General features: G+C 34.2%; 1 protein-coding gene across 12 annotated transcripts in view; it reads left to right on the forward strand.

The window, feature by feature from the left end:
* Nucleotides 1-23,435, forward strand: part of PTK2 (protein tyrosine kinase 2) — a 380,904-nt gene that overhangs the window by 146,378 nt on the left and 211,091 nt on the right. For 11 of the 12 annotated variants that reach the window (XM_074264715.1, XM_074264671.1, XM_074264680.1 and 8 more), the window contains 2 exons: nucleotides 9,754-9,841; nucleotides 21,400-21,479. In XM_074264715.1, coding sequence (XP_074120816.1) covers nucleotides 9,754-9,841; nucleotides 21,400-21,479 — 168 coding nt within the window. Of the gene's footprint in view, nucleotides 1-9,753; nucleotides 9,842-21,399; nucleotides 21,480-23,435 lie in introns of those variants that run through there. The other variant, XM_074264705.1, reaches the window with a different exon arrangement.

Below are 23,435 nucleotides of genomic sequence, written 5' to 3' on the forward strand. Positions count from 1 at the left end.
TCTTTGGTTGTCCCTTGCCTGGAATTCTTTCTCTTACCTCCACCCTGATTTCCTTGCCTTCCATCAAAGTCTCAGCTTAAAGCCCACCTCCTTCAAGAATCTTTTTTCAGTCATTTTTAACATTATTGCTTTTTTTTTTTTTTCAGAGATTATCTCCAATCTGTCTTATTTGTATAGTCCCTTTTCTTTATATCTCCAGCACTTAGTGCCTGACACATAGTAGATCCTTAATAAATTATTATTGATTTGATATAACTTGGAACTTAGATTAGTGTTGGAAAAGACTTGAGACAAGAATGCCAGTTAGGAAATTGTTAGAATGGTTTAAGAAAGAGGTGATGAGGACTTGAACTCAGATACTTGTGGGAAGGGAAGGGATAAGCATTTGTATTTTACTATGTAACATATCAAGAGCTTTGTACAAATTCCTTTTTTGATCCTTACAAGAATCTGTGAGATAGGGGTTAATATTGAGTGGTGTGAATGGAGAAAAGACTAATGGAAGAGATGTATATGTAAAACTGACAAAATTTGATGACTAATTGGTGATATAAAGTGATGGAGAATGAGAAATCAAGCGTGATTCCAGGATTTCATGTCTGGGTGAATGATAGATTAATGGTATCCTTGACAGAAAAAAGGAGGCTTGAAAATAGGGGAGGGATGGAAGGAAGAAATCCGAGAGGTGAATAAAAAATATTAATGAATTATATTTTGATTATATGGATTTTGAGATTTGGGGTATATTCATTTCAAAATGTCCAATTAGGCCGTTGGTTATATAAGACTTGGTCTTAAGAGAAATGAGAATTGGCTATATATATTTGGAATTCATCCATTTTGATATGATAATTGAACTTGTGGAAATTGTTGAGGTAAATGAGAGAGAGAAGCAAAGGGACAAGGACAGAGTATTGTAGTATACTCACAATTTGGGGTATGATATGGATGATGATGCAACAAAATAGATTAGGAAAGAGTGGTAAGCAAAAAGGAGAAACAAGACAGAGAAAAGGTAATTTAGTTCTAAAAATAACAAAAATTACCATATTTACATATATATCTTCTAATTTTTTCTGCTTAGTCTTTGAAGTATATTATAGCACAATCAGATACTTCATGAATACAATGTCTCTGGGTGGTCAAGAAAAGATTAAATTTCTCTGTTCACAGGCAGTAAAGTGTGCACATTTTATTGAAAGGTTTTAAAGAAATCTTTAGATACTGGAAACTTCATTTGTGGACAATTTTTCTTCTCCTTTCTGGGAGGATTGGTGCTAGATAATAAAATCTTACTATCTGTATATTTTGAAAATTGTCCAGAGTACTAAATTCTGTTATTTGAGAGCCAACTTTTGGAAAATTAACATTAGTTAGATTCCGAGGATCGAAGTATTTAGGTCTTATGCAGATTACTGGCTTTCTGTTCAAATAAACAAGAGCATTTCAGTTACTATCAAGATGAAGCTCACATTCTACTACTTAGTGCTCTGCTGTTAAATGTTGGTCAGCAGTTCCTCACAAGCCAAAGAGGATATGATCCAATCCTTTTTAAAAAATGAGCTCTTTATGTAGAAGAAAGGTGTCTTTTTCAAAGGAAAAAAAAAAAAGTCTCAATACTAAGATGAGAACACTATCTAAAAGCAAGACAGCAATTGAAAATCTGATTTAGTTTTTTTCTCTAAAATGGCATTTTACTTTATCATTTTTTAAAAGTACTATTTAATTTTTAATTTGTTACTTATAACCTTACATTTGTAATATAAGATTTATTATTTTAAAATTATAATGCATTTAAAAAAAAAATATTGCTAAGTAGAACCTGTGATGAAAAGTTCACTTTTATTGATTATTTTGCTATATTGTGTTCAAATGTAGTGAAGAACACTTCAACATTATTTATATTTGTGTTTGTAGGCTCTTATACTTAAGGAAACATTGCAGAAAATCTACTCTGACTCAGGAATTTTATAAATGAAGAAACTGAGGCCCAGGGTCTTGTTTTGCCAAAGTTACTCAGGTAGCTGCAATAGAGTAACACTCTTGATCCAGCATTCTTTGGCATCATATTTTAGTCAGTTGTTGGTTAATTAGAAAAGGATACAATTAATAGTTATGTTCAAGACAATGTACTAGTTTGGGATGCAAATTCTTAAGAATAATGACTACTACTCTCCAACTTACATTCTACATGGCGACACAAAAGATACAAGTATGTATGTGTGTATGCATTACTAGATTATATAAATATATTGATTTATGATATATAAGATACTTATTTTGCAAAAGAATTGTATTTGTATGTACAGTCATACAAGATTATTGAGGAGAGGCTTATAACAATCATACCCTTGAGGAAGGGTATGAGCTCAGATTTAAACTATGACCTGAAAATAATCTTGATTACAAGATGCAGGGGTGAGCAGTGAGAACGGGGAGAGGGGGGTGGAAGGAAGAAAGAAAGAAAGATCTAATTTTGAATTAGGTAGAATCTTGAGTCAAGCACACCCATCAGTAGGCTATTGCAATAGTGCAGGCATGGAGTGAATGAGAACCTTCCCCAGAGAGGTAGCAGTGTCAGAAGTGAGCTATGCAATAGATTAGATACAGGGGTGGTTTGGGGAGTTGAATGTGAGAGTATGGAATTGAGACTAACTCCTAGATTACAAGCTTTAGAAACTGGGAAGATGTTATTTCTCTTAACAGTAATAGGGAAGGTGTGGGATGGGAAGCAGGGGGAGTGGAGTTTAGAAGGAAAGATAATGAGTTCGGTTTTAAACATGTTTAGTTTTAAGATGACTACTGGACAACTAGTGTGAGATGTTTTAAAGGCAATTAGGGATGTGAGATTGGAAGTCAGCAAAAAAATGGGCAAGATAAGTAGATTTTAACATTATCAGCAAAAGTAGTTAAAAATCCGTGGGAATTGATGAGATCACCAAGAATAGTGCATAGTAAAAAGGGAGAAAATAAAAGGATCCTGGACAAACCTCTGAGGATCACTTGTGGTTGGAGGGCATGATCTGGATGTGAATAAGGCAAGGAAAGTGAGGAGACTTTATCTGATTTGCCACTATATTCTGAGGAGCATGGAACTTTTCATTTGACTTGTAAACGAAACCCTTCCATATGTCATCTATCTCATTGATTGGATTATGAGCCTCCGTGAGAGTAGAGACTGCCTTACTTTTTTATTTGTTTAACCAGCACTTAGCACACAGTTTTTGCACATAATAATTAATGTTTAATAAGTTCATTCTTATCCAGATCATATTTCTCCCTATCCCAAAAGGATGTCATCAGAATTTTTTCCAGATACTTGGATAAAATCTTATTAAAAAATAAGAAACTGCTTTTTTTTTTTTTTTTTTTTTTTCTTTTTAAAATTCTTTTTTACAAGGAAAAGCTTGTTGGCTTGGAGAGAGGGGAGGTAGCAGGGAATCTTTTTAGAGGTAAAGAAATTTTAAAAATCTATTTAAATTTGATCTATAGCATTCTTCTGTTATAAGTCTTTTAAGCCTTTTATAAAAGTGAATGAAGTTAACCTGAAATATGTTCTTGATGAAGTCATGTTTGCTCTTTACAATCATTATTTTCTTTTCTAGATATTTACTATTTTCTTAATGATAAATTTTAGAATTTTGTAAAAGATTGAAATTAAGCTCATTGGCCTGTGATTTTTAAATTCCTTCTCTTCCATTTCTTGAAAATAAGGACATTTGCTATTCTCCATTCCTACACCACTGTCTGTCATTCTCCTTCATCTTCCAGGAATCATCAGTGATGACTGTGTTCACATACATCAGTTCTTTCAGTTTTCTTGGATCTAATACCTCTATTTTTTGTGACTTGAATTCACTAAGGTGAATTGATATTCTATTTTCTTTCAATTTCTCCTAGAGATCCACTTCAAAAACTGGTTGGTGGCTTTCCTCTAGATCTTTTGACAGCATAAATACTAAAATTATTTCATCTCTTTCTGTCAGTCTTGTTAAGTACCTGGTACTTGAGATACAGAGGCAAAAATAAAGGTGTTCTTGATTCCAAGGAACTTGATTTTGGGGAGGGATCTACATGGATATTTGTAACTATATTAAAAATAAAAGATAGGTAGCTTAGAAAGGAAGGGAAACCAACAGTTAGAGGGATCAGGAAAGCTCATGAAGAAGGCAACACTTTAGTTGAGTCTTCTTAATGGACGTAAAAGATTAATACAGGCATGGAGGAAGTACCAGTTCAAGGGTATTGCAATAGTGTAGTGCAGTGAATGAAGAAGCAAGACTATTTTGGTTAGATCATAAATAAGGCTAAGAGGAATAATGTTATAATATATGTGATTAACATATGCATATATATATATGTATGTAATATATATGAGTAATATATAATTATAATAGAAGCTGGAATGGATGGTATATAAAGACTTTTTGTGAAAAGTCTTTGCAACCCAAATTACATTTTATCCTGTATGTAATAGGAAGTTTCTGGAATTTATTAGGTGGAAGAGTGACAGACTTGGATACATGCTTAAAGAAAATTATTTGGGCATTTAGTTGTCCGGATCAGAGGTGATAAATACCTGAACTAAAGTAATAGCTATGTGAGTAGAGAAAGGGAACAGAGAAGAGAGTTGTTCTAGTTATAAATACTATGATTGGGCAACTGCGTGGGTGATTGGAGTGAGGGATACTGAGGAGGTGATGCCAACAATAACGTTTAAAACTCAAGAGACTAGAACGATAGTGGTATCAGTAGACATCAGTAGAGGAAGTTTGGGAGTGGGTGTGGGGTAGGTTTTGGGGAAAGAATGAGTTTGTTTTGGATGTATTGAGTTTGAGATGTCTGTTGGACTGTTATCAAACACAAATACGTTTTGTGTCAGGAAGAAACTTGGGAGTTATTAAAAGCATTATATCACCTCCCTTACTCAATGAACGCCAGTAGCTCCCTCTTAAGCTCTGAGATCTAGTATAAAATCCTCTCACACTCAAAACCTTTTACAACTTGAAGCCTTATTACCTATACAGTCTTCTTATTAAAGAATATTCTACTTTCCTCCTTGTATTCTAGGTCTAGCTATACTTTTTTGTCTTGTTGTTCCTTAAGTATAACACTATAATTCTTATCTCCCTAGTTTTTCATTGGCTCTCTTAAGCCTAAATTGTTCTCCCTCCTTACCTCTACCCTACTAACTTTTCAACTTCCTCCAAATCTGCATTCAAATCCATTTTTTTCAGGAGACTTTTCCTAGTTTCCTCTACTCTGTCCCATACTCCCTCAGTGCTATAGCTATCTGATCTGAGATTACCTTCCATTTATACTTTATGTCTTGTATATATTATTTTTTGGCATGTTATCTCTTCATATTAAAAATATGAGGGCAGAGATTGTTTTTTAATTTCTTTGTATCTACAGAGCTTATTAACACAGAACATGGAAAATAGTAAGGACTCAACAAATCTTGACTAACGGGCATTTCAGCTTGCTTTCTTCCTTCAGTTCAACTCTTAGTCTAACTCACAAAGTATTTTCAGTGACTATTCAACATAGAAATATTGATGGACCAACGTGATGTCTCCTGTGTTATGTATCACAGACTGGAATATAATTTTCCTCTATCCACTAGACCTTTTTGTGAGACTAGGTCAAGTCTTTTTGAGTCATTTTTAATCTCCTTTAGGAATCTCTGAATTGTTATTGGTGTTTTATACAATCTGTACTAATTAGAGTGATATCAAAGTGTCCTTGGTGATAACATCCTTCAAAAAATCTCATATCAAATGAGATAAGTGGCATGGTGATTTGTAAGCTTTAAAATTGCATTATTAAATTTTAGCTATTATTTTAGCAAATTTATATGAGGTTTTTAAATGAGGAATTTTCAGATGGCATCTTCTCAATTATTGCTTTATTCAATTGAACAGATAGCTAGATGGCAAAGTGTATTTATAGAGTGCCAGGAAATCAAAAAGACCTTACTGCAAATCAGGAGTTGACACTTTTTAGCATTGTTGACCCTGTGGAAGTCATTTAATCTTGTTTCTTCATCTGTCAGATGAGCTAAAGAAGGAAATGGTAAACCGCTCTAGTATTTTTTCAATAATGCACCAAATGGAGTTACAAAGACTTAACACCTCCAAAAATTATAGTTTCCAGTTTGTAAAAGCCTACTTGTTTCATTCTCAAATTTTAATTCATGATGTCCCTCATGGATTTATAGATAATTGTCTGTCTGTCTGTGTCTCTCTCTCTCTCTCTCTCTCTCTCTTTTTTTTTTTTTTTTTTTTTTTTTTTGCTGAAGTAGTTGGGAAGTGACTTGCCCAGGGTCACACAACTAAAACGTATTAAGTGTCTGACACCAGATTTGAACTCCAGTCCTCCTGACTTCAGGGCTGGTATTCTATCCACTGTACCACATACCTGCCCCCTATAGACAATATTATGATGTTTTATAGAGATGGAAAGCTGCTATGTAAGGTGATAGTTACTGATATTTTCTTAATTGCCTTTAAAAAAAAATAACAGTAAAGTCAATTTTCCCCCAAACTTTTAATCCACTCACCCTCTATTATTTTAAGCCTGTCTTTCACCCTTTAGAAACTGTCTAGTTCACCTGCATTTCCCATCTTTTTTTTTTTTTTTTTTTTTTAAACTTTAGTGCCATTTTTTCTTTTCCTTTAGCACTTTTATATTCTAAACTAATATTGTTGTTGGGTGCCATATTGCATCACTTGGTATAGGAGACCATGTATTTGCTGATTAAAGTAGTTTTTAACTTCTTTGATTTTTTTTTTTTTTAAAGCTATGACAATTAATTTAAATTGCTTAAATTTCTCTAGGAAATCATTTTTAAAGTCACCATTAATTAGCCCACTTCCCTCCCCCCTCCCTTCCCACTCCAATTTCAGTTAGTAATGAATCAGAATCCCTTTTAAATTTGTTTAATGAAAGTTGGTCCTTATCACTCAGACCTGGGGCAGATTTCTTTACCTTTCTATTCTCCAGTAGAGAATAAATAAAATGAAAAGATTGATTATAATAATCTCCCGTTCTTTTCTTTTTCTAAAAGTTACAGTTTTGTACTTTTAAGTGCTTGTTTTTGAGTTTTTCGTTTATTTAGGATACATGTTGATTCATTCTAAAAAAAATTGGTTGGTAGCTCATGTTGAGGGTTTTCAGATGTTAATATCATGAAGTAAAAAATTTCCTTTTTTGTTATCACAAAATAGGAAATGCAGAGTTTTAGAATGAGAAAGTGTAATCTTAATTGTCATTCTGACCAACTCCTATAATTTATAAATAATGTGATACAAAGAGATGTTAATGATTCGTCTTCAAGGTTCCATAGCTCAAATTGTTTAGATGGTTTCTCCTTTTTGTTGACAAATGGATTTAGAGAAAAAAGTCTCAAATTTTAGAAAACAATTTTTTAAACGATCATTTAAAGAAACTGCCTTTTTTATGTATGTAGAAGAGCAAAGACTTAGCAGAGGAATGGTAGTAGTCCTCAAGTACTATAAAGGCTGTCTGTCAAATGGAAAAGGGATCAGGCTTGGTCTACTTGGCTTTAAAGATGCAATGAAAGGATTTTGGTTGCATTTGAGGGAAAACTTCCTTACAATTAAAGCTGTCCAGAAGTGAATTGGGTTTTCTTCAAAATTCTTCATCACCTGAAGTTTTCAAAGAGTTAATAATTTTCATAATATTCATAACTTTGAGGTTTATTTTTGTCTTTTCACTTGATTCTCATAGCACATTATATGATAGGTATTGTTATTGTCCAAATGAAGAAACTGGGTTTTGAGAGAAGTCATTTATTTGTCCAGGATCATATAGCTAGGCTGTATTAAAATTTAGGTCTTCCCAACTCCAATTTCAGTGCTCTTCCTCTTTTGTTTGCCATCTAGGCAAAATCATTTATTAGCATTTAGGATTCCTATTTAATTATGGATTGGGTTGCTTCCAAATAGCCCCCACAGCAGTAATCTAGGGAAAGAATTCCCATGAAGAGGACATCTTCCATCCCAGCCCCAACTAACACCATCTGCTTACTAATTGCTGTCAAGGAGACAAGCAGGTCAGCTTAGCTGAATAGCAAGGCTACATGAGGGAAGGTCAAAAGTGCTATGTGCCAACCAGTCCCTCCCACTTTGATGGTATGTCCCATCAGACTACTAGAGATATTCCAGGACTCTGTTCGACAGTACCAAGGATAGTAGTACTCCTTTACCATTAACTCTGCTTCTACCTCCTGGGCTATACCTCCCACTTCTAGCTGTTGTTGAGGAAAGCACCACTTATGACTATAAGACCTGGCAATCATTGTTGCAGATACTGGAGTATCTACCTCCCAAACATCATAGCTACTTGTAATGTCCGGGCTAGCTTTCTGGAGGACCTCTGGATCCTTGGTCTTAGCAGGAGAGTCACCACGAGGATGGTCAGGGATAGAGTCTGGAGTCTAAGATCAAGATCGAGCACATACACACTGGAGTCTGCTTATTTCAAGTCCTCTCAGCCCTTAAATACATTAGTACAATTATATCACTCCAGCACACTGAGTATGTACCAACTGTAGAATTACTCAGTACTAAGTATATGTGAACTATAGAACCATCATCTCATCTATCACACTGAGTAAACACCCTGCTGTAAGTATCTTTGCTTCAAGTAGTTTTCCAGTGTTCCAGCCCTCTATAGCTACTGAAGAGCCACAGGAGAAATTTTGTACTGCTGATGTCCTTGGTGTCAAAAAGTTTCAACATTATAAATAAATTTTATTTTATTATTGGAAATAGCACTAAAGAAAAGATGTATTGCCATCAAAGAATATTGGGTCTTTTCATCTCACTAGTAACTTAAATATATTATCTATGTTGTCTCTGCCCATTGAAATGTGAGCTTCTTGAGAAAATAAACTATCTTACTCCTATTTTTTTTATTATCTAATCTTCCCAAAATGCTTGACTATAATAAGCACTTAATAAGTAGTTTTTCATTGATTTATGATTCCTAGTGTCTTTTCCAATCCTAGAATTCTTTTAAATCTTCCTCTCTAAAACTCCCTAAAAACTTTTTAAAGAGTTTTATTATTATTATTATTATTATTTTCATTCTTTACTGTGTTGAAAAATAGAAAAATCATAATGTATAGTCCTGAAAGGTACGTGGAAGTCAACTAGCCCAACCCCTCCTTTTATTTATAGGGAAATTGAAGTCCAAATTAAAGGCAATATTAGAACCCATGATCTTTGCTTCTAGAGTCAGTTTTCTTTTCACTATACTGCACCTGTGCTAGTTACTATTTACAAAGGCTCAAAATATCTCTTTCATGCCAAATGAATAGTTGTTATGGCCATAATCTGCATTTCAGTTATAGGATGAAAACTGATTCATAATTGCAGGAACATAATTGTAGAAACATGGTAATTTGATAATATAATATGATAGATATTTTGATGTACAAGAATAAATCCTAGATTAGGAGTCAGGAGAAATTAGGGTTTAAGTCCTGATTTTTCAGTCAGTACTTTCTGCTTATATTGTCTTTTTGTCAAGTTTCTTGATCTTTGTCAACCACAGTTTCTTTAACAACAAAGTGGAAATGAGAGCATTTAAAGTACGTTACTCATCCAGCAGCATCCTATTAATGAAAGATGTTGGTAAACCACTATATAAATGGATTCTTTTTTTGTAGACTGAATTTTCAAAATCACTATTTCTAACTTAATTGTGTTTTTCTTGTTCTTCTAGGTATGAATTGAGAATTCGTTACTTGCCAAAAGGATTTTTGAACCAGTTTACAGAAGACAAGCCAACTTTGAATTTCTTTTATCAACAGGTACATGAAACCATTATTATTTTCATTTGGTCATTGAATCTTTGGCCCTTTCTGTATGCATTATGTGCTGTTAGGAGGGATTTAGAGTTGGAAGCAACTATAGCTCACTCACTTTAGCTCCTTCAGTTTATAGAGGAGGAAACTGATGTCTGGAGAGGTTACATTACTTGATCTAAGAATTTTTAGGTCTTGTGTAGAAGACCTTTTCTCTCCAAATGTAGTAGTGCTTTGTTCAGTACACTCAATTTCCAGATGAGCAATTGAGAAAGTTTATAATCAAGGAAATGCAGATTGTGATGTGTTTTTTTCATGGAGGGAAGGAAGGAAACAAGCATTTATTAAGCACCTGCCATGTGCCAAGCCCCATGCTGAGCATTTAAAAGATATTACCTCATTTGATCCTCACAAGCATCCAATAAAGGAAGTGCTATTATTTATTTCTATTTTACAGTTGAAGAAACTGAAACAGATGAAAGTGTAGGGACTTAGACAAAGTCACCCAGCTGGAAGTGTCTTGAGGTCAAATTTTAAAGTATCAAATGCATGAAAATGAGAACATACAACAAAACATTTACAGACACTGGCATCAGCCACTGGTGGGATGTGTCTAGGAAAGGCCTTTTACAAAGAGCAAGCACTAGACCCAGGTCTTAAAGGAAGACAGGGATCCCAAGAGTTGGATGATTAGCAGTAAGGCCTGGAGATTGTGTGCAAAAGTTTAGGATCAGAAGGTGAAGAGTCACATGCCAGACACATCAAGCATTATTCAGCACTCAGCCCATGTCTGTGCAAGGCAGTAAAGGTAGAAATCCAGGAAAAAAAACAAAACAGGAAGGGATCACATTTCTAACTCTAAAGGCCTTTCTATATGGTTGCAGACAGTGATGGTATTGAAGTCACACCTGTGGAAAATCAGTCAGGCAACTTGGGGCGGGATGGTTTGAAACAGGGAAAAAAGATAGTTCATTTCAGAATTCCATTTGAGAGGTGAGAAGCGCCTGAGCTGGATTGCAGCTCCAGAGACAGTTACATGGAGTCTTGGGCCTGAAATCAGCATGACTTGAAGTCAAGTTTGGCCATTCTGAGTAGGTCCCTTAGCCTGTTTGCTTTAATTTCCTCTCTGTAAAATATACATAATAACACCAACTTTTTGAAGCTGTTGTGAGGAGCAGATGAGATGATATTTGTAAAAGCACTTAGCACAAATTTTGGCACATAGTAGGTACTATGTAAATGCTTATTCCTTTCCCCTGTACATAAGAGATTTAGAGAAATAAATAAATTGAGAGATAAATTACAAGCTGATTGGATTTCTAAAGTTAAAGGAAAGAGTTGTGGGAAGTTTTGAGGCTGAACACTTGGGTTTCCAGGAAGATGGCATTAACCTTAAGAGTAACAGGACAATTCAGAGAGGGGAAAGTTTTGAGGAAAGAGAATGGATTCTGTGTTGGACATATTGGTTTAAGGTATTCTACAAGACATCTCATTTGAAAGGTACAATAGATGATGCTGTGCTGAAGCCCATGAGAAAGACTAGGGCTTCACATGTAGAAATGGGAGTCATCCACCCCACAGCTGATGAAATTACCAAGTGAGAGAATATTGGACAGAGTCGTGGCTTTTGGGAAGTGACCTAGAAATAGTTGATAATTCAGCAAAGTAACTCCAGAAATGTTAGATAGGAAAAAGGAATACATGAGCAAAAGCTTATAGATTTAGGAAGATGTTCAGCAGTGTCATAAGCTTCATAGATTACAAGAAGGAAAAAATTGAAAAAGGCTTTTTGATGTGGAAATTAAAACATATTGATAACTTTGGAGAGCAAATTTCAGTTGAAGACATATTGCAGAGGTTTAGAAAATGAAAGGAGAACGTGGACACATCAAGTATAGAAATCTTTCGAAGGAATTTTGCTTAGAAGGATAAGATGTAGATATCTGGTGGGTATAAATAGGATAAATAGGAGGATCAAGTTTGTTGTTGTTTTTTAATGATGAAGGAACATGAGTGTGCTTATAGATTGCAAAGAAGTGTTAAGTAGATTAGAGTGAGAATATGGGTAATAGAAGGAACAGTCTGCTGGAGAAAATGGGATGGGATAGGATACCAAGGAATCTGTATACTGTATAGTCTTATATAGAGAAGGTTGGATTTGTCAATAAAAGTAGACTGGAGTAAAGACTGGAACTCCATTGGGGAGGCGGGGGAGAGATAGAACTCTCCAGGAATGAGGTCTATTTTTTTTTTTTTTAATTGATTAAGTTTGAAATGAAATTCCCAGCTGAGAGTACAGCATGGGGAAGATGGAGAGTAGTGACACATTATTCCTTTATGTAGAAAACTTATCATTAAAAAGCCTACAATATAACAACTTCTATATTTATAGTGCTAAATTAATAAAATGGGACTAAAAACATTACTCCCATTTTAATAGTATTTTATTGTTTCCTCCAATTGTATGTCAAGACATTTTTAGCATTCATTTTTATAAGTGTTTGAAGTCTAGATTATTCTCTTTCCCCTCCTCTCTTCCTAAAATGGTAAGCAATATATATATGTATATATATATACACACATAATTATGCAAAACACATTTTCATATTAGTCATTGTTGTAAAAGAAAAAACAGATCAAAAAGGAGAAAAAACAAAAAAGAATAAAATAAGTGAAAAAATGTAGCTTCAGTCTGTGTCATTCAGAATCCATCAATTCTTTATTTGGATGCCATTAACATTTTCCTGAGTACTTTGTACTTGTCTTGGATTGTGTTGCTGAGAAGAGCTAAGTCATTCAGTTGAACATCACACAATGTTGCTGATACTACATACAATGCTTTCCTGGTTCTGCTCATTTCACTTTGTTTCAGTTCCTACAAGTCTTTCCAGGTTTTTCTTGAAATATGCCTATTCATCATTTTTTAATTGTACAATAAATAGTATTCCACTACATTCATTTACCATAGCTTGTTCAGCCATTCTTTAATTGATGGGTATCCTTCCATTTGCAACTTTTTGCCACCATGAAAAAGGCTGCTATAAATATTTTTGCACATGCAAGTCCTTTTCCTTTTTTAATGATCTCTTTGGGATACAGATATAGTAGTGGTACTGCTGGATTAGAGGGAATGCAGTTTTGTTAGCCTTTGGGCTTAGGTCCCAAATTGCTCTCTAGAATGGTTGGATAAGTTTAACTTCACCAACACTATATTTGTGTCCAGTTTTCCTGGATCATCTCCAATGTTTATCTTTTTTTTTTTTTTTTTTTTTTTTTTGTCAAATTAGTCAATTTGATAGGTATAAGGTTAGTTGTTTTAATTTGCATTTTTCTAATTTGCATTAGACTCTTCTTCAAATGCCTATAGATAGATTTGATTTCTTCATTTAAAAACTTGTTCATATCCTTTGATATTTATCAGTTAGGGAATGGCTTGCATTCTTTTAAATTTGACTTGGTTCTCAATATATTTGAAAATCAGGGGCAGCTAGGTGGCGCAGTGGATAGAGCATCAGCCTTGAATTCAGGAGAACCTGAGTCCAAATCTGGTCTCAGACACTTAACACTTTCTAGCTGTGTGACCCTGGGCAAGTCACTTAACCCCAGCCTCAAAAACAAACAAAACAAAACAAACAAAAAAAAAATTTAAAAAAAGAAAAAAGAAAAGAAAATCAGTTGCTGCAAAGATTGTTTCATAGCATTCTGCTTTACTTTATTTGTCTTTTCCACATTTCGTGATATTTTTTATCTTTTGTTTGGTGAGGAACCTCTCTGAACTTACTCAGAAAAATTTGGTCCATGAACCTGAAATTTACTTTGGATGCTATAACACTTGGTGCATAAATGTGTAGGATTAATATTACTTCATTTTCTATCATATCTTTTAGCAAAATGTAGTTTCCCTCCTTCTCTTTTACTCTTCTACTCTTGCTTTTGCATTTTCTGTGATCAGCACTGCTACTCCTGGCTTTATGGTTTTGTTTTGTTTTGTTTTTTCAGCTAAAACATAATAGGCTCATTATTAACCTGTACATAAGGATCCCCATAAGCCACATATGTAAAATTACATATTCACAATATCTATATTATTTTGTATTTTATTTGTTTTGTTACCCATTTCACAATTGTATTTTAGTATTGTTCGCGCTACATTTGGGTATATTACAGACTTGTGATTGATATCTTTGGCCTAGAATATTATAGAGGAAGTAGCTTGCCCATAGTTATATAGCCAGTAGGTTAAGGCAGGACTTCAACACTTTCTAGCTTCAAGACTTTGCTTCTAGCCATTATGCCATACTTTCATGGCATAATACAGCAGTGTAAAATTTTTTAGACTTTTAGTTGGAGAAGATTTTAATCATCATAATCATGTATGTAATCTAGTGCCTATAGACCCAACTCTAAAGCTTTTCCCCCAATTAGTTCTCAGTAATTGAAGTGATATGGACCAGGAACAAGATGTAAGGATCAAAAACCAACTTCTTAAAGAACTTTTAAGTTTTAAGACGTGATGAACTTTTATAATCAAAGTTTTATAGTTGGGTAAAATTTGTCCTACAATTGGAAAACACTTTTGTGTGTGTGTGCATGTGTGTGTGCATGCATGTATGTGTGTATGGATATATGAATTTCTTTCTTCATTATAGTAACCCTGAAAAAGCACTTAAATCTTATCGCTTTTTGAAAAATTTTTATGATGGAAAACTTGTCATCTTTCAAGCAATCTTCCTCTGGATATATCTCTCTTGTCATTGAATTGTGAGGTGAAAAAAAGTGTACCAGGACAGAATATACCCACCTTCATATTGAAGTTTATGTGACTTTTTGTCAGGGATATGGTGGAAGGAACTGATTCATGCTTCAATTAAAAATTGAACTAGATGGCTTACAAAATATCCCTGCCAATTCTAGGAGCACTTTAGTAATTGTAAGAGATTTAGCTCACTTTCAAAGATCCTAAATCAGTATTTGCATAATTTCATTTTTCAAATTTAGTCTTGGATTTGTTTTGCCTATTTTCTTTGGAAATTCTTCAGAAATGGTAATTTCCCAAAATACTTAATAAAAGAAATAAATATTAGTGTTCATTTTCTCAATTCTAATCCTTGCCTCAAAAAACCAAAAAACAACTTTGTCAACTTTGCTTCATTATGTCATACTGTTACTAGCTTGCCCTATTTCTGATAATTTTGGAGAATCTTTTTTTATTGGATTAAAAATCAATACAAGGCCCTCTTGTTGTATCTTAGTATGAATTTCAAGAAAAAAAATTAAAGGACACAGTTTAATGATTCTGTTATTTCTTCCCTCACAAGAGGTCATGTTATAGTAAATAAAGGATTGGGCTTGTCTGAAGATCACAATATGACTACATCAGTTGACCTATGTGATTTTGAACAAGTCACCTCATTTGTAAATTTAATAATAATTTTTGTATTAATTGCCTTAAAGTAGTTAGAAGGGAAATTTTTTTACAGATTTCCAAATGCTGAAGAAACATGAATTACTACTACATATTGTTGTTTGTAAATAAATTTGTAAGTTAGTATGCTGTATACATATGAACTGTTGTTTATGTTACAGAATAATGTGATATGTGGCTATAAAGCAATGAAAATTATTTTATAACTTTTTAAAATCAGAAGTATTAGTTTATATCATAAAAACAAATTATTTTCACCACAGATGGATAATTGGAAAATCATTTATTAAGCCTTTATCTCTTTGCCAAATACTGTGCTAACAAATGAGGATACTGTTGTTTGTTTGTGGTTTTTTTTTTTTTGTTTTGTTTTTTTTAATGAAATTGCCCCTTCCCTCAACAAGTTTGCATTCTAGTAAGGGTGGAGAGGTAACTAGGAAATTATATTTTACATTGGAAGGTTAGAGTTAAAGTGAGTAGAGCTACACAGGAGTACTTTAAGAAGCCTATTCCAAAAGAAATGACAGCTAATTTGATTATTGCTCCAAGATTTAAGTGGGGAAGAAGCAATATTTCTTTCTGAACCTGCTTTACAGGCTTTAATCACAGAGATATTAGCAAGAGGATTCAGTTTGTTTGTTATATTTACCTTATTTCTGAATGATCTATCCTCAGAGAAGAAATCTTTATCAGCATTAAAATTACAAGAAAGAATGGTCTTAAACCATTCTAGGAATTACTTACTTTCAGGCTTTTATCATGCCTTGCTGAGAATTTTGGAGCAGCTTTCTTGTAAACTTGCTTACCTTATATCTTTCCCTTTCCAACCTATCTGTCAAATTACTCTTCTAAAGAACAGGTATGACTATGTCACTTCCCTGTTGAATAAACATCAATGATATTCTATAGCTCTTTAGTTTTACATAAACTCCTTACATCTAAAATCTATAATCAATATATAAGGTTCACACCAGAGTCCATTTCTCACCCTCCTTATTCTCTCCCATTGAAAAGGAAAGGACAATCTACTTTCTCAACTCTATTTGATCTAATTATACAGAATTGTATATAATATACACAGTGAATATAATTATACAGAATTCTGGAGGGAGTTTGGTGGTGGTTTTTTCGGTTCATGATGTCGTCGTATATTGTTTTCCTCGCTATTTTTGCCTCACTTTTCATCAGTTCTTATAAGTCTTCCTATAGTGTTCTGAATTTTTCAGATAATTTTTTAAAATTTCATTCGAAATCATAATTAGCTTCAATGTAGCAGGAAAAGATTTTGTAAATAAAACTATAAAACCATCCATATTTCTATAGAAAGTTTATAGATTAAAAGAAAAGACAACTATCAAATAATTTTTATAAGAATGAAGTAAGAATTAAATTATTGGAGAGTTAAACCAAACATTTATAGTAAAAATGATTATATTCCTCAGATGAATATATGTTTATTACAACACAATTCAGAATACCATTAGGCTTCTTCATTGAATTGTATAAAATAATACAGTTCCCAGGCAAGAACAAAATGGACATGATGGGAGAAAAAAAATGGAGAGGGGGAATTTCTCTGCCAATTCTCAAATTATATAATAAACTGGTAGCAAAAAAAAATAATAATAATAATCTAAGCACTGACTCTACTTAATCTTTGGTTAGGCATATACAATTTGATCTGTGGCTTACAGCCAGTGTGCTGCTGGTCCCTGCTCTGATTCCTCCAAAATAATCCAGATATCAGAATTGTGAGCATTAGTCATTTAATTGCAGGAATACCAAAAATAATTTAATAATAATTAGGGGGGAAAAAAAAAAGAACAATGGCAGTCAAATTAATGCATGATTGAACTGTAAAAGGATCTTCCATATGGCTGTATAGAGAGAAAAATGGGGCGATGCTAATTGCACAATTAACATTTGGCAGGGCATGCCCAGCTGATTCAATACCAGATATATCCCAAGTGGGTTGAGTTGACTTAATCAAAAACTTAGGAAGAAGCATCTATAACAGAGACATCTGGAGATTCAAACATCTTGACAGAAAGGGTAATCTTTATCTGTTTTGCTATTTAATTCTTTACAGAGAGCAGACTTATCAACTTTAAAGTCTTGATAATTAATATAGATTTTTTTAAAAATTGCTATTAGAGGTCAAATACCAACTGCAACAAATGGAGACAGATAGGACAACATTTTCTATTGACTCTTGAAAATTCTCTTCCCTTTAAGTGATTGTCTGATTCTCTTTAATACAGTAATAATGTTTTAATTACAAAATAGGCAGTAAAGGAAGAGATTAAAAAGGCACATACATTTTTTTAGAATGTTAGTTGGTATAAAACAGAAGTGTAAAAAACCTTGTAAAAGTCTGAGCAGACCATATTACCAAATGTAATTGAGAAATGGTTAACAAAATAGATGTTACATTAAAATAGAGTACAATGTTAATTTGTGACTTTCTAAGGCAATGTGTGGCCCACAGGGATTTCAATTTGATATCACTGGTATAAATAATATCATTTATCACACTAGCATAAATATTTGTGTGTTTGTATGTGTGTTCGTTGGGCATCTAACACTCTAGTATTCAAAAGGTATGCATATTTTTTATCGATAATGATTATAGATTTCTTAAAAATAGATTGATTTTTAACAGGGATTTTATCTTCTTCACCTGGACTTAGTCCCAAATGATGAGCTTATGAAGATGAAAGACTATCAGCAAAATAGAATAATGGAAAGATCACAGGATTTGGAGTTGCAGGACCAGCCATAAGGTTCTGGTTTTTTTTTTACTTTTTGGCCAGGAGATCTGGAGCAAATCAGGTTACCTTTTTCAGTTTGTTTCTTTGCTTATAAAATAGAGATAATGGAAAAAATAATAATAGCATTTACATAGCACTTCAAGATTTATAAAATGCTTAACAAATAATATTTCATTTGATCTTCACAACAACCTGGGAGGTGGGTACTTTTATTATTCTTACTTTATAGATAAGGAAACTAAAGTTGAAGGAGGTTAAATGATTTGCCCAGGTTGACAGACTGGATATGTCTATGTCTTCTGAATTCCAGGTCCAGTGAATTTTCCATTGAATCATTTGGACTATTTCACTGTTAGTTGAAGGACTTGGGTTCATATCCTATCTCATACTCCTGGGGGTTTAGGCTAGATTGTCTCTAAGGGTTTTTCAAAGTATAAGTCTGTGATACTGTAATACTTTGTCCATCTTTATTTGATGGACAGAGATACTAAGATTCATAGAATTAGGGTGATATAGTAGAAAGAGAACTAAATTTAGAGTTAAAAGATATGTATAGAGATTGGGACTATGGATCATTCCTTTGATTATAGAGAACTCTAGGAGAGTAAAATTCCGCCATTCATGATGGTCAGCACCTCATTGGACATTATTTTTCTCCCTTATTCTCTGTAATAGAGTCTCGTAATAAATATGGGAGAGAGTAGATATTAAAAGGAGGCAGAGTTCAGAGGGTTTTACAGTAGATGGTGATGAAGGCCTGAACTATAGGAATGGATTGAAAGGTTTTTATAATCTGGCTATTGAATCAGTAAGGCTAGAAAACTGACTAGGTAATAAACATTAGAAGAGCAAAAGGATAACAGACTGGTATTAAGGGAAAGGGAAGCAAGAGTCTTGGATGACAAACTGCCATCTCAAAATAAACAGAATTCATGTTGAAGTTAGAGTGGACCTATTTGAAGTTACATACAACAATGGGGGGAAAATCACAAAATAATTTCTTGAGTTGTATTAATGTTTTATGTTTTAAATTGACTCGCTGAAATTTTTTTTAGCATAACATCATCAAAGTCATCTTAACTAGTTCTCTTTCAGGAAAGAACCTAGTGTCAAAAGTTTGAGGCCTAGCTTTGCCTCTTAATAGCTATCTACTCTTAGGCAATATTTCTTGACTTTCAGTTTCCTTACCACTTTCATGGGGATAAGTTATTTCTATGCTGAACAGAGTTATTTTGGAGATGAATTGAAAAGAATAAGGAAACAAACTTTGGAACTGTAATAGGTCCTTTGTCATAGACTTTAGCAGTGTGAGACAAATGAATACCATTCCTTCTTGACAGAAGAAGAGCATGGTATGGTAGAAGGAACAAAAACTGAGTCATAATGCCCAAGTATAATTCAGACATTGTCTTTCAATAATTGTGTGACTTTAGGCAAATCACTCACCCTTTCTAAACCTCAGTTTCCTAATCTGTATCATAAAGGGCCCAGAGTAGATGTTTTCTGAGGGTTCATATAATTAACATTTTGTGTTTGTGGCTTTTAAGGCATGGTGCATGGAAATCAGTTAAGTGAAACTGCATAAGAAGTTAATCAGTACAGTAAAGGCCAACTATGTGTCAAGTACTGTGCTACTTGTTGAGGATAGAAAAAGATAGTCCCTGCCCCCAAGAGCCTTCTTATACATGCAAACAAATATAATGGCTTGGTATTGTATATTGGATAATTAGGAAATAATCAAGAGATGGAAGGCAAGTACACTTAAGAAGTGTTGGGGAAGTTGGTGGAGTTTTAGTTGGAACTTAAAGAAAATTGCCCAGAAAATTGCCCAGATCTGAGTGTCAGCAAACAATCAGGAAGTGACTGTCACTGGGTTGAAAAATGCAGAATAGGAAATGAAGATGGGAAAGGTAGAAGGGACTGGATTATAGAGGGTTTTGAATACTAAACAGAGCATTTGGTATATGATACTGGAGATGATAGGGAGCCACTGGAAGTTATTAGATAGGGAAATAATGTGTTTGGACTGGGGGGGGGGTGTTTTGTTTTCAAATCTCTTTGGTAGCAAATGGAAGATGGAGTGGAAGGGAATGAGACTTGAAGCCCCACTAGCAGGTTATTGGTGGGGGGCCAGGTGGGGTGTAATGAGGACCTTCAGCAGAGAAGTAGCAGTATCAGAAAGGCAGAGAAATGTTCAAGATAAGTTGCAGAAGGGAAATTGACTGGCCTTAGCCACAGCTTGGGTACAAGGATGAAAGACAGTGTGGTTTCCAGACTGAGGGACTGGGAAGGTGGTGTTGCCTTTGACAGTAATAGAAAGGCTATGAGGACATTTTATGGGAAAGGAGTTCTGTTAAGGGTATATTGTATTTAAGATGTCTACTAAATGTCTAGTTTGCGGCATCTGAAAGGCAGAATTAAAAGATTGGAAGTCAGTGGAGTGTTTGGAGTAGAATGGGTAAATTTGAGAATAAGTAATATCGAGAGGGTAAGTAAATCCATAGGAACTGATGAGGTACTAGTTATAGGACAAAACACTGGGACACCCATTGTCAGAGGACATGTTCTAGAAGAGGATTCAGCAGGAGAGACAGAGTAGGAATGTTCATATTGGAAGGAGAAAAACCAGGAGAGAATGGTGTCCCTAAAACCTAGAAGAGAGTAGCCAAGAGGAAAGAGTGATCAGCATCGTCAGAAGCTGCAAAGAGGCCAAGGAGAATGATCATGACTCAAGATCTCTTGATTTGTCAACTAAGAGATCATTAGTAATGTTGGGGAGAGAGATTTCAGTGGAAGAATAAGATTTAGAAGCTGGATTGTAATGAATTAAGAGAATGAGAGCAGAGAGAAAGTAAAGACACCTGTTGTAGCCAGCTGTTTTGAGGAATTTAGCTTCAAAGGGGTAAGAAGGAGTTCACAGTGAACAGTCTCAATTTTTTTTCTTTGAAATATGAGGTAAGATTCTCAAGTGAGAGAACTGGGGATGGGGGAACAATGGGATTTTTGAGGAAGGATGAAAAGGTGTGTAAGAGCTGCTGTGGAGAGGGAGATAGCTGAAAAGATATTAGGAGAATTGCCTAGAAACAGTGAGGACCCATTTGAAATTATGAATATAAATTTGTAGTGGACTCAGAACAGTTCTGTGATTTTCTTCACTTTTCCAACATAAGTGAACATTAAATTTAGAGGTTTGATATAAATTAGAATAATTTTTGTAAAACAAATATATCTTTTTCAAATAATTTCTGAATTGATCCTTTTTTTCCTGTGGTTACAGTTAGCTATCTACTGTCATATCACATAACAACCTTTTTGTCTTAAAAATAATTATTTCTTTATATGACACATGCTTGCTTCATATGTTCTAGGTGAAAAACGACTATATGTTAGAAATAGCTGATCAAGTGGACCAGGAAATTGCTTTGAAGTTGGGTTGCCTTGAAATACGGTGAGCTTAATAAACTGTACTTACTTGTATGGATATTTATCTTTTGAAGGAAGATTAATTCTTTCAAACGTGTTTTTATTAATTTTGAAAGTTATTCCTCTCTGCTGTACTATTTATTTATCAAGGATTTGGTTTTTTTTTTTTTGTTTGTTTGTTTTTTGTTTTGTTCTTGTGGGGGTTTTTTTGGTTTTTGTTTTTGGAGGGGGAAGGATTCTAGACCTGTAATTTATTTGATGTAGGAAACTTCTGGCTAGAAATTCCTTTTACCATTGTAGTTCATCAATTGTTATAAGCTATATAATCTTGGGAAGTTGCCTGGGGTAGAGAGTGATTAAGTTACTTATCCAGGGTCATGCAGTCATCTTATGTTACAGATATGCCTTGAACCCAGCTTTTCTTGATTCCTTGGCCATTTTTCTGTGCTCTTTTATGTACTGTGCATTTAAAATATGTCCACAAAATACTCATTTGAAATAGAAGAAATGGAATGAACAGATTCACCAAACGTCAGCCAACAAGCACTTACTACATATTGGATATTTTGTTACATCCAGGAGATACAAAGAGCTATAAAAACTCAATTCCTGCCATTAGGAAGCTCACATTCTAATGGGAAAATAATGAGCCAAACATAATTGTATACACTGTATAGGGTAGTGAGTAGTAAAGGTGAGGAAGAAAATTAGGGAAAGCCTCTTGCAGAAAGAAAAATTTAGAAATCTTAACGTTAGAAAGAAACAGATGAGGAGGGAGATTATTCCAAGCATGGGACATAACTAGTGAAAAGGTACAAAATTTAAAGATGAAGTGTCATGTTTGAGGATAGCAGAAGGCCAGTTCTGCTGGATCATGGAATATATAGTGGAGAGTAAAGGGTAAAAAAGGGGTCAGCATGTGAAGAGATTCAAGTGCCAAGTAAAGGATTTTATAATCAGACTAGGGAATAGTGAAATTTATTGAGTGGAAATTGGGGATATTTGTGTGACATGATCAGACCTACACTTTAGTAAAATTACACTGATAGCTTGAACATATGAGGAATTGGAATTAGACAATACTTGACAGGAAGAGCAGCCAGTTTATTTATTGAGTAGATGATAGAGTGGAGGAGTGACATGGCCAGGCCTGTGCTTTAGAAAGATCATTTTGAAAGTTGAGTGGAAGATGATTGAGAGTTGGGAGAGAGACTTGTGGCAGTAATACCAACCAGTAAATGGTTAATTGCAGTAATCTAGCCACAAGGTGAAGAGGGCCTGCAGCAAGTTGGTGCAGGAGAGGAGAAACAGGCACATATGTGAAAAATGTTATAACGGCAGATCTCACAGGCCTTAAGCAGGAGAGTTGGATATATGGAGTAAGAAAGGAGAGAGGAGTGGAAGGGGACACCTAGTTTCCAATCTTGGGTGACAGGAAGGATGGTGGCATTCTTGACAGGGGATAGGTGCTAACTCCCATGTTTCAAGATGGTAAAGTGACTAAGAGTAGAGAAGCAGATGAATTCAAAAGACTTTGAGACAGTAGATTAGATATATAGGGTCAGTGTGAATGAGGAATTGCAGGTGACATAGATTGACTTCTTCACCCTATTTTCATCTCCCTTCTTTGTGTAAAATTTAACTTTTTTTGCCTCAGTTTGGATGAGTAAGAGGAAGAGGGATACCATACATACTAAGAGGGAAGGTATAAGAAATATGTGCTTAGGAGACTTGGAATTGAGAAGGCATGCATTAACACTCACATTTATACAACACCCTATAAAGTTGAGGTGCAGACATGGGACAGTGTAGGCTAACTTTGTTTACAGGTGATTTAATTTGTTGCAGAATATTATTAAAACAATGTTTAGGACCAGTAAAGAGCTCATGAGACTCCAACAATCACTTTTGATGGCTCTTTTTAATCTTCTTGCTACCAGTTTTTATTTGTTTTTATCTTTCCAAACTGATTGTAAATTGG

Source organism: Sminthopsis crassicaudata, chromosome 1, assembly GCF_048593235.1.
Source record: "Sminthopsis crassicaudata isolate SCR6 chromosome 1, ASM4859323v1, whole genome shotgun sequence".
Classification (NCBI taxonomy): domain Eukaryota; kingdom Metazoa; phylum Chordata; class Mammalia; order Dasyuromorphia; family Dasyuridae; genus Sminthopsis; species Sminthopsis crassicaudata.